Here is a 12,473-nt window from a genome sequence, read left to right as displayed (position 1 = left end):
ATCACTGGCGTCATGAAGATGGATATGCGTATGTGACCGATCGTATATTACTCCTTCTGCGTTGTGTTAAATGTCGATGTCCCGAGGGAGTTTCGAACCCAGGCCAGCCGCGCCGGGGTCGACAGCATAGACATAGACATAGACATATAGACATAGATAGAGGTGAATTCACTTCTTGGTAACGTGTCTATGTGTCTCTTTTTATTAATTTTTTTTACTTGTCTTTATTTAATTTTTTTTATAAAAAAAGAATTTCTCCCATCCCAATTTAGTCGTTATGCCAATTCCCCGCCTCCCCTACCTGGTCGTTGTGCGCATGTTCCCCCTACTGGTCGGTACAAGGGAACCCTGAAGTCTACCACATGCTTCCTCCGACACATGCGGAGACAGCCAGCGGCTCTCTTTTCACCTGGCAGCGAGGACGCTCATTGGTGAAGTGTAACGCGTGGGAGGTCACGCTGCCTTCACCACTTCCTGCCTTTCATTGAGCAGGCGCCCAGACCTGACCTGTAGGTGTCGCTGTCCACAACGCCAGATTACCACCCACGACTTCCCTCCCGCTAACTCAGCCAAACGAGTTAGTATGACGATCGGCCCAAGCCGCAGGCAATGCTGACTCCGGGAGTCGAGACCGCAGCCTCTTGCATTGGTGACGAGCGCAATCTCTGCTACGCCACCCGACCGCCCATCTATGTGTCTTTTAAGGGGAAGTGAGTTTAACTCACAGTACCGCTTACTGCCACAGTCACTTCACAACACACGTCCATCGTGAGTGTGGATATTACTCATGGACCTCCGTTACACGTAGGATCCTTTGAGTGACTACATGATAACGGTAAGCAAGTGTATAATAATGATCATTACATTGCCTTTATTTAGAGCCACAGAGGGGCTGTTCAGTGCCGAGTGCACATGACAGTACGATGACTAACTAACCTGTCTTCAGCTCAAGATGAAGGTCGTCAGTGTCAGGGGCAAAAGGTCTCGAGAGGTCAAGCCACATCTGGAAAGTCTGCCCCCGGCGGATGATGAGATCGTTGCCATGGTAGCGATCCGTGTGATGCTCCTTGCGGTTCTGCCCCGTTTTGATTTTCATCAGGTCCACCGATCGCACCTGCAGCTGAAGGTCTGTGGAAGCAGATGTGTGGACATGAGCAGAGGAAGTCTTTCAAGCGTATCTACCCATCTAGTATTAGAGGGTATCTAAGGGATCTACCTTGCTTATATTACTACCTACTATGCTATTATGTCTATATTACTATGCACTCAAGACTGTAGCACCCAAGTTCAACACTGTTTGACAATAAATGTTACTTACCCTTAGCTGCCAGAGTTGTACCCTTCCTGCTGACTTGTTGTACAGAACTTGTAAGTCGCTTTGGATAAAAGCGTCTAAACTAAATGACGAAATGGAAATGGAAATGGAAATCTACTATTCTGTGTGACAAATGGGAATTTTCAAACAGTGCTATTTTACCAACAAGCTCCGTGTCATCAGTCACAGGCTTCTTGTCCCCCGTTCCTCCGTTCTCCTTGTCCACTGCGTCGGTCGTCGTGACCACAGTGTCTATGATGTCGCCGTTGGTTGTCGTGAGCACAGTGTCTGTGATGTCACCGTCGGTCGTCGTGACCACAGTGTCTGTGATGTCATCATCGTTCGGCTTGGGACAACAACATCGGCAGAATGTACGTAGCCACCGGAGACACTCGTTTTCTTCCGCGTCGTCTTCCTCTGGCTCCTCCTCCTTCTCTTTCTCTGTGTCCTCCTCCCATCCTACAGTGACTTCTGGAAACCGACCCACTGCAGATCTGGGTCTGATTGACCGGGTTTCTACAGGCATTCTGAGAGATAGAAGAATTAAATGAGAAAATGTTTAGTGAAGCAGGTTAACTGATAAAGCTTTACTTACTCGTGTCCTGGTGTCGGTGGGTCCTATGTCAGTCTCATGCTTAAAGGTATCTTGTCTACTATGTATCTGCTTAAAAAATTACAAGGTTTAATTTCTTACATTGTTATTTCTACCCGTGGTCGATACAACATGTAAATAAGACGTTTGGAGTTGTTTGAAAGTGCTATGGTGCAGCCGGATCTCTCTATCTACCGCACGCACAGAGAGGACATTTGTATCTATCTTCTTTAATAAGTGAATTTCCCATTTCCAAAATGTTGGCATGTTCCTTTAAGCTGTTTACGTGGTGCTAACTGTGAGTTTGTGTTGAGTTGAGCTCCCATTGACTTGCACTAGCATTGGTAATGAATGCTAATAATTGCAGTCCCAGTATCTCAAAACGCAAGTGTTTTATAGACGCTTGTATCCCTTTGTATTTCAGTTATTCAGATATTTGTCATTTGTTTTGTTTTTGATTCAACATTGCCATGGGCTTCCAGTGTGTCTGACATTTATTGTATCACCCTTTCTCTGTTACTTGCAGTGTTGGGGAAGCTACTCTGAAAGTATAGTTGTACAAGCTACCCATTACAAAATGATAACATATAGGGCAGGCTAAGAAATACCACTGAATTGAAAGTCTCACTTTAATAGCTGTCTGCAAATTGGACATGAATCAACACCAAATAGCCATATGTGGGTTCTGTAAACTTGCAAAACAGGATTTTATGCAGATGTTATCTAAAACATGTTTATCTTGAACTGGCACTTGACCAGTTACCAACCTTACCATCACAATGGTCTTGCCTGTCAGAGCAGAATATATTGTACAACAGGGAGAACAGGGGAGGGTTTGGGGAGAAACAAGTTATTTTTGTCCTTTTGTGATTCAACTTTTTTAATGGAGTTTTGGGGAGTAAGGCAGATACACCCATAGTAGTGTTCAATCAACACAAAACAGAAAATGTTTTCCCCTACCATTTCTCTCCCATTCTCTCCGCTCTTCTCCAACTCTATTCTCCTCCATCTGATTCAACCCCACTCCCTGCTGGTAGTAATCCTCTTAGTAGAAGAGGCCTTTTCCAGTAACTGCTTTGGTTCTTCTCAAAGCCTTTCCCACACTCTCTGCATTCCTCTCATGCATATGCCATGAGGATAGCCAAAGATCCTGGAAGTCTGAAGATAAGTCATAGATGAAACACACAATGGAGGGTAAATGTCTCATCACAACTCAACCTCGTGCCTCAGATTGAGGGCTGAAAACAGAGACGCCCATTAAAGATCAAATCTGTAATGTCTGCAAAAAGCGACCTCTAGGCAAAAGATGACAACTTGGTACTGTGCTTTGTTTACAGTTGTTGTTCTTGTCTGATGTGTGGACTGGATTTGGGGCATTGCTTGCTGGCCACACCTCAGGCTCTGCCAAGAAATTCTCAAGAAATTCTAATCTCATAATGTCAGGTCATAACACCTGAAAGGGTTGTGAAAGGGATGATATAGTTGAATATTAAACCCATAGACACACTACACACGTACAAGTTAACAGAAACCACAGCACCTGCCCCGGTGCCAAAAATATAAGGAGTGTCGAGGAGTGGGAATTTGCTGCACATGGGAATGATTACAGCCTGCTTGCTCTGAGTGGCTTTGTGCCAGAGACAGGACTTTGCATGCACAAGTCAATAAACTTCTTCTGTGTTGCATTTAGCAATGTATGAGTTGTTCGGTCTGAGCCCCTAACTTGAGCAATTTACCTATCTCAAACCCTGCCCTCTTTTCTTGATCCTTCAATCAAGCTTCCGGGGTTTGATATATAGGTCCATAGAGATGTGATCCTATGCTACGTTGTTAAAAGATTAAAGGTCCAGCAGTGCGGAAACAGTGCGATTAATGAAATCCTGTCCACTTAGTCCACCTCATCTGCTCTATAACATAAAACCTACACTTTATAACATTGAACCTACTCAGACCAGATCCGACTTTCTTTCTTTCTCGGAACGGGCTAGAACGGAATGGAATGGAAACGAATATAATGAGTGAGAAAGGCCCCTTAGACACAGACAGGACTTTCATTATGGACAGCACTGACCTGCTCTGGACACATCATGGGCGTGTTGCACCAAAGCACGCATTGAGTCATCTCCTACTAAGATGTCCAAGTGAAACAGTCATCTTTACAGGTTTAACACATTTGTGGGGCTGTAGAATCAATCAATCAACGTAAATGTGGACACAAAACCACATCAATCTGTAAAACCTCCAATCTAATAATAATAAATGTGTTTATTTATTAAACAAATTTATAACTAATTGATATGCATGGTGCTGTGGCACTCATTCCTTGTGAGGATTTAATAGCATATATTCAAGTATCATTAAATCTGCATATAGCCATTCCATGTATTCTTTTTAGCCTAGTCGAATCAAATCAAATTTAATTGAGCTGCTGTCAAAACTAGGTACTGTTTTATGATGCATCGAATCTTTGCCTAAGGATTCCGAATCAAATTTAATGCATCTTTGATAGAATCATCACACCCCTACATACTGTGTTCTTTTAACAGATACAAATGAAATGGTCATCTTTGCACAGATTTAAAGACACGCTAGGTGTTCCCAAGTCCACTATTTCAAATGGCAAGGACAAATATCTCAGTGGGATTGATAGGAGTCGTAGCAAAAGACAAAATCAAGAAAAAAACATATAGTCTTTGTACAGTATGTTACATGTTTTGTTGGGAAAAGGGACAGTTCTTTCCTTGAGGCAAGTCAAGTGTGAACATTTTGTCCCTCATCAACACCCATGACCTGTGGCCTTGGGGAGACGGCGCTCCATTTAGAGAGAGAAACTAACGGATTCACTATATTCAGTATTACAAACGATAACTTTAAAACTGTCTGGCAGACGAGCAAACACACTGCTGAAGTGTGTTTGAATCCACTGTGTCCTCTATGACCACAGCATTCAGCTGATTAGACAGCATTACTACACACGTTACTGTTGAAAATGTCATATTCTCTGATCATGTAGTATGCATATTTTTAACTAAATAAATCGCTAATTGTCCCCAACAGCAGCGTAGGCAAGGAATTCTGGGCCCTGTGGTCGCAGGAGTCAGTAAATAGGATGGACTAATAGGGCCCCCGCCCTCTCTCCTCCCTGTCTGCGACTAACGCACTTCCAGACAATCTAACAACTTTATTGACTTAATGATTATACAGGCATGTCCATAGAGGAAATTTCATTTCAACCTTTATTTAAAATCGTAAGCTTCTGAGTTTTCCCTCATTTACAGAAACAACGATTGTACAAAATGTAAACAGTACATAATACAAACAATATTCACAGAAAATTAAACACCAGAGTAAAAATTAAAAACGTTTAAAATAATTTTAAAAGATCAGCTAAAACAGTTAGGCCTACAGGTAGTCACACAATGGTTTGAAATCATACGTTTAAACATACCAAGGGAAGGGAGAACCTCACATTTCAGAGAGAGTTGAAGGACATTCCATGAGTTAGATTAGAGGCATCAAAGGAAAAAGCTGACTTCCCTAGATCAGAACAAACTTGAGGGACCCTAAGAACCATCCAGTCATTCGGTCGAATTGAATAGGTTCCAATATTCCAATCTAACAGTGAAGAGATATAGGTTGTTTACAAATAAGGGCAGCAATAATTAGCTGTTATTATCACACCTTCAAAATGTGCCTTGTTTTCAAAAGCTAAATTCAAAAGGTCATAGCCTGCACAGGCATGCCTGGATTACAACCGAGTACTGGGCAAATGCCCCGGACCACCAAAGGTCTTGACCACCCAAGAATCGTGTAGATTACTTGCATCATCTCATTCATTTCAATTGGAATATGTGCCCATGTATAAGCATTTGTTTAATTGAAAGGGACTCAGAGATACTGTTTATAGTAGTACAGAGGCCCATATTTTGTCAGATGTCCTTAATCACGAAAGGCCCATAGAAATGAGTATCCAGAGCAAGTTTTTGAAAGATGTTCTTCACGACGAGGGACAGGGAAGTCCATAACACGTTCTTGCCCTGGGGTCCCCATGGGAAAAACACTTTTAGTTCAGACCCCCCTAACCCTAACCCAGCTTGGGGGCCGGGTAGTCAGTTCCACTATTCTTTCACTTGCTTGTTTTACTTGCTACATACCCCTGGTCCTCCTGGTTGCAAAGAGAGACCTATAGTAGTAGGGCGGGCCATACTTTTTTTTTTTTGGAAAATCAATCGAGTGGGGTGTCTAAAATATGTGTTTTTTTGTGGGGAATTCAAATATTGGATTATTTTTCTAATCGGATAACTCCTACCTACATTGTTTTGGATTTCAAAATGGCCGATTTGACAATTTTTCACCCCTTGGCCATACATGGATGCCAACATGAATCTGAAGGAAATCCTAACATGCAAGGTGTCTAAATGATGTGTTTCTTAATGGGGAATTCAAATATGAGTTCATTTTTGGGATAGGATAACTCTAACCTACATCATTTTGGATTTCAAAATGGCAGATTTTACCATTTTTCACCCCTTGGCCATACATGGATGCCAACATGTATCTGAAGGAAATCCTAACATGCAAGGTGTCTAAATGATGTGTTTCTTAATGGGGAATTCAAATATGAGGTCATTTTTGGGATAGGATAAATATAACCTGCATAATTTTGGATTTCAAAATGGCTGATTTTACCATTTGAACCCATTGGTATTGTATTACAAAATTGCAAACATAAAAAATATATGGGAAATCATTTATAATGACAAAGCCATCAAATTTATTAACAAGTGAACTGTATATAACTGGATACAACTCCAAATATCAATAATAATAATAATACTAACAATAATAAATTGTATTTGTAATGCACACAAACACCTAAGTGCTAAATCTCGATCTCCTGACTTCTTGAACTTTGCCAGGTTCCAATATCTTGATTGGACTCATTCTTGGATGGCAAGATCTCCTACTGTACTGCTTTAGCCACCAACCTACAAACACAAACTTAAAGTCAACGTCAGCCATAAATAGGTGAGCTCTTTCCAGAACTACTCAGCAGAAACCTCTGTAACCATTTTAACAAACGTCTCAATGTATTGAGAAAATCCATGGGGCTCCATCAATCCTCTATCTTCTTAAAACATTGGAAAGGCAGGGGATGGAAAAGAAGGCAGAGAAAAGGAGAAGGGGCAAAGAAGAAAGCTTTGCAGCAGCAGACAAGGTTGCCAGGAAGGATGTTGAGAGCTTCCTTACAGTCCCTGAAGTTGAGCTCATTCCTGAAACTGACCCTGCAGCTTCAGCAAAGCTACGAAAAAATTATGATGAGATTACAAACATCGCCCTTGCTAGTGTAAGGTATGGCATAGGTCTAAGCTCTAAGGCCAACTGCAGCTATAGCAACTGCAGCTCTGATTGATGCAGGACTCATCTTAGAAGATGACACAAGTAAAGTGATTGATAAGAACAAGGTTAAGAGAGCACAAGAAAAGTTGATGCAAGAGCTGGGGGAAGAGTTTGAGGAGAAGTGCAGGGAGGAGGGGGGGATCTCCTGTATCCTCTTTGATGGGCGGATTGACATGACCAATGTGATGATGGAAGCTGAGGGCAGTGACCAATCTTTTCCTGCAAAGATCAAGGAAGAACACTATAGTGTTGCTAGTGAGCCTGGCAGCAACTATCTGTTCCACTTTACACCAGAGAAAGCAACTAAAGAGGAGTCCCATGCAGAGAAGATTGCTAAGGTCCTGTTTGCCTGGCTGAAAGAGAGAGGTTCTGATAAGACCTTGTGGGCCATTGGAGGAGACTCGACCAATGTCAACACTGGAGTGAAGGCAGGTGTAATGTGGAAGCTGGAGCTGCACCTGGGGAGAAAGCTGGTCTGGTTGGTGTGCAACCTGCACACTGGTGAACTTCCACTGCGCCGTCTCATTGTTGAAGTTGATGGGGCTACTCTGTCAGACAACAAATTGTCTGGGCCAATAGGACAGCTCCTTGATTCTGTTACAGACTTGGAGATCAATCCTAACTTCACCAGGATCTTTCTTGGCCCTCCGCTGATCAAGCTGCCTGAGAAGATCATTCAAGATCTCTCAACTGATCAACACTATGGCTATAAGCTGGTCTGTGCAATCAGGGATGGAGTGCTTTCTGCAAGGCTGGCTCTGCTGGAGATTGGACCGGTAAACCACAGCCGCTGGCTCACCACAGCAAACAGACTCCTCAGGCTCTGGGTGTCAAAGCATCAACTTAAAAGAAAGAACCTGAATAATCTACAATGCATTGTGGAATTCATCATTGGAGTGTATTATCCATGTTGGTTCAACATGAAGGTCAAGCACTCCTGGATCGAAGGGCCTAGGCACATCCTGTTTCAGCTAGACTGCCTCAAGTCTCAGAGGAAGGAGGTGCTGGATGTTGTGATGCCAACTGTGAGAAGATCTGCTTGGTATGCCCACAGTGAAGCCATCCTCCAAACACTGCTGTGCTCTGAGGATCAAAAAGAGAGAATTGAGGGGGTGGAGAGAATCCTGGCCATCAGGGGAGAGGGGGATCCAGACACTCAGCTGGGAGACTCCTGTGTCAGGATCAGAAGAACACCTCACATCAATAGTGACGCTTCCAGCATTGGTGGCTTAATCAGCTGGTCAGAAGATTTGTCAGAGCCACCTCTCACCTGCTCCCTAAGCACCTCCGAGGTGAAGAACTTAATCAACACCCCCATGGAGGTTCTCGACTGGCCTTGCCACACACAAAGCATCGAGAGGGTTGTTAAAATGGTGACTGAGGCCTCTGCTAAGTACTTTTCACTAGAAAAAAGGGATAGAGGGATCAGGGCTCAGGAGACCAGCAGGAGGCTGATGTCCAAGAATGAATCCAAGCAGGACTTGTGCAACCTGATCAAATTTAAGAAGATAGAGGTTTGATGGAGCCCCATGGATTTTCTCAATACATTGAGACGTTTGTTTAAATGGTTACAGAGGTTTCTGCTGAGTAGTTCTGGAAAGAGCTCACCTATTTATGGCTGACGTTGACTTTAAGTTTGTGTTTGTAGGTTGGTGGCTAAAGCAGTACAGTAGGAGATCTTGCCATCCAAGAATGAGTCCAATCAAGATATTGGAACCTGGCAAAGTTCAAGAAGTCAGGAGATCGAGATTTAGCACTTAGGTGTTTGTGTGCATTACAAATACAATTTATTATTGTTAGTATTATTATTATTGATCTTTGGAGTTGTATCCAGTTATATACAGTTCACTTGTTAATAAATTTGATGGCTTTGTCATTATAAATGATTTCCCATATATTTTTTATCTTTGCAATTTTGTAATACAATACCAATGGGTTCAAATGGTAAAATCAGCCATTTTGAAATCCAAAATTATGCAGGTTATATTTATCCTATCCCAAAGATTACCTCATATTTGAATTCCCCATTAAGAAACACATCATTTAGACACCTTGCATGTTAGGATTTCCTTCAGATTCATGTTGGCATCCATGTATGGCCAAGGGGTGAAAAATGGTAAAATCTGCCACTTTGAAATCCAAAATGATGTAGGTTAGAGTTATCCTATCCCAAAAATGAACTCATATTTGAATTCCCCATTAAGAAACACATCATTTAGACACCTTGCATGTTAGGATTTCCTTCAGATTCATGTTGGCATCCATGTATGGCCAAGGGGTGAAAAATTGTCAAATCGGCCATTTTGAAATCCAAAACAATGTAGGTAGGAGTTATCCGATTAGAAAATGAATCCCATATTTGAATTCCCCACAAAAAAACACATATTTTAGACACCCCACTCGATTGATTTTCCAAAAAAAAAAAAGTATGGCCCGCCCTACTATAGTAGTCTGCGCTCTGCAGTGAGCTATCACTCAAACACAAAATAATGGTTATGTGAGCTACTTTCTTAGTAATCACCTTTTTTCTCGCGTCTGCCTACAGTAGCTTTTTGAGTAATACAAGATTACTTTTGACAATATGATATGACTTTTAAAACTATTATGATAAAACTATTACATAGGTTATAATTACATTTGATGTCAAGTCTGTTAAATATTGGTTAGCATATAATTAATATGTAATTGTAGCTAGTCTATCCACAATCAAATGAGTGAGCTCAATAGTGCCATAGCAAATAACAAATAATACAATTCAGACTCACTCAGAAGTCAGATCAATGACTGATAATGCAGGCAGTTATTGTTTTCCTTTTGCGCGCTTCCTCGGTCCACTGTCTCCGAGCAGTTTGCAAATGTCAGTGTATCATGTTCTGTAGCTCTATAAACTCCTCGTGGGGCACAGTCGGACAGACACACCTCTCCTCGTATCCTCCTCCGAACTAGTATACTATGTGAAAAATTCGCCTTGCGTCAGAGCTGCTCGTTAATTTACCAAGAGATGCGGTCACTTCGAGTAGGCTAGAGTTAGTTATCTCAAATGGCTTGCCCTTTCAATGAAATGGTCACGTTTTAAGGTGGAACACGCAAGATAAATACAATCAATTGAATTAAAAATGGGGGACCCTGATGTAAACAAGACAAACGTCTTTCTCTGGTCTGCATCCCCTTAACAATTGTGTGTATTGAGCCGTACTGCATTATACCCATTCTGCAATCTGTTAAATAAAGTTTTCATTCATTCATTCATTCATTCATTCATCCATTCATCCATTCATTCATTCATTCATTCATTCATTCATTCATTCATTCATTCATTCATTCATTCATTCATCAATAAAATGATAGAAAAGACGAAATGCCCATTACTCAAGAGTTAAATAAATTCCTGAAATACTTACACGTAGGCCTACAGGTTGAGTTACGACTCAACATACAGCATGAGTCATGACTGTAATTACAAGTTGTTATGAATTGAAAATGGAGGACCCTGAAAGAAAGTCTTTCTCTACAATTGTGTGTATTGAGCCGTACTGTATTGTACGATCCATTCTGCAATCTGAATACAATTTTCAACCAATCAATCAAAACTGGTATCAAAGTGCTACAACTAACTTGGGAGTATTATATTACAGATATGTTTTTCAATAAATCTGAACGGAAACATTTTAATGTTTTTCAACAAACCACAATCCTAAATCTACAGAATGTAGCCTACATTAATTGGTCTATAGCTTTGACTAAGATGTATGGACACCAGTGTTGTACCCATTCTGCAATCTGTTAAATAAAGTTTTCATTCATTCATTCATTCATTCATTCATTCATTCAGTGGCAGACTCAGGCTGTTTGAAGGGCAGGGGCGAAAAGACCTACACAACATTGGGACCCCATCAGCGAGCTCAAAGCTATGCGTTATGTGAAATAGTCCTCATCCTTGATTAAGATTAACATTGGATTAACATGCCCCCCCCCCCAAACAAACAAACAAACAAACATGAATGCCTATTTAAGACATCTTTATTGAGTAACACAGTAATTCTCACTTATAGGAGCCCTCAGGCTGACTTTTATTAAACAAGATCTTCCAAACACTCTGAGGACCGATTGTAACTCGGGCATGGCTTCTGGCAACTTGGAAAATACTATTTAGATTTAGATTCAGATTCATATTTGTATTTGTCATGTCAGCTTACACTGTACAGCATAGAGGAATGAGTGGCCCTATAGGCCTTGCAGCTGCATCATCAATAAAATAGGACAAAAAAAGAGAAAGCAATAGAAATAGCATTAAAATAGCCCAGCACAAGCAACGATAAAATAACACTACAGCAATAACATTACAATAATCACAGTGTGGATGTAGAGTGTAAAGTGGCAGCAGAAACAATGATTAAAATAGCACTAGACTATAACATAACAATCACTGCATGGGTGTAGTGTGTGCAAATCAGCAACAGAAACAGCGATAAAAATAGCACTAGGTTACAATACCATAGTCACAGGCAGGCAGCAGGCTGTTGTTTGTTCATGAGTCTGACTGCCTGGGGGGGGGGGAACTGTCCCATAGTCTGCTGGTCCTGGTACCGTTTGCCAGACGGCATCAACTGAAACAGTTTGGGGTTGGGGTGGTTTGCGGCTTTTGCAGGCTTTACTGACACACCGTCTATTGTATATATCCTGGATGGTAAATGGACTGCAGTTATATAGCGCTTTTATCCAAGTGTCTTGCTCAATCACACTTTGACACGCTGCCAGGAAACCTTCCGATGACCAGAAGACCGCTCTACCCCCTGAGCCACTGGAGTTCACATCACTGATGTTCTGGGCTGTCCGCACAATCCTTAGTGCTTTGCACTTGGGGGCAGAGCAGTTTCCATACCAGGTGGTGATGCATCTAATCAGGATGCTCTCAGTTTGTGCCTCTGTAGAAGGCCTGTAGGATCTGGGGCTCAATGGCAAATGTCTTTAGCACCCTGAGGTGAAAGAGGCGTTGCTGTGCCTTCTTCACCACCTGGCTGGTGTACTTGTTCCAGGTGAGGTCTTCTGTGATGTGAACACTGATTCCTGTAGGCCGCTTCACCATTGTTGGTGTTTAGGCCTACCACTGTTGTGTCATCGGTGAACTTAATCACCATGTTGGAGCTGTGCATGGCTACACAATCG

At 41.8% G+C, this 12,473-nt stretch overlaps 1 protein-coding gene across 1 annotated transcript in view; it reads right to left on the bottom strand.

Moving 5' to 3' along the window:
* LOC311224056 (protein-glutamine gamma-glutamyltransferase K-like) overlaps positions 1-10,201 on the bottom strand; it is a 32,863-nt gene extending 22,662 nt beyond the window's left edge. The window contains exons 1-3 of the mRNA XM_084308866.1: positions 10,073-10,201; positions 1,478-1,842; positions 937-1,128 (exon numbers count right to left, since the gene is read on the bottom strand). Coding sequence (XP_084164992.1) covers positions 937-1,128; positions 1,478-1,841 — 556 coding nt within the window. The 5' untranslated portion in view covers position 1,842; positions 10,073-10,201. The remainder of the gene's footprint in view (positions 1-936; positions 1,129-1,477; positions 1,843-10,072) is intronic.
* Between the last annotated feature and the right edge of the window lie 2,272 nt (positions 10,202-12,473).

The sequence above is a fragment of the Notolepis coatsorum genome (genome assembly GCF_963971535.1).
Source record: "Notolepis coatsorum genome assembly, chromosome: 2".
NCBI classification, from domain to species: Eukaryota; Metazoa; Chordata; class Actinopteri; order Aulopiformes; family Paralepididae; genus Notolepis; species Notolepis coatsorum.
Note: the sequence above shows the minus strand (reverse complement) of the source record. Positions and strands in the feature narration are given on the sequence as shown.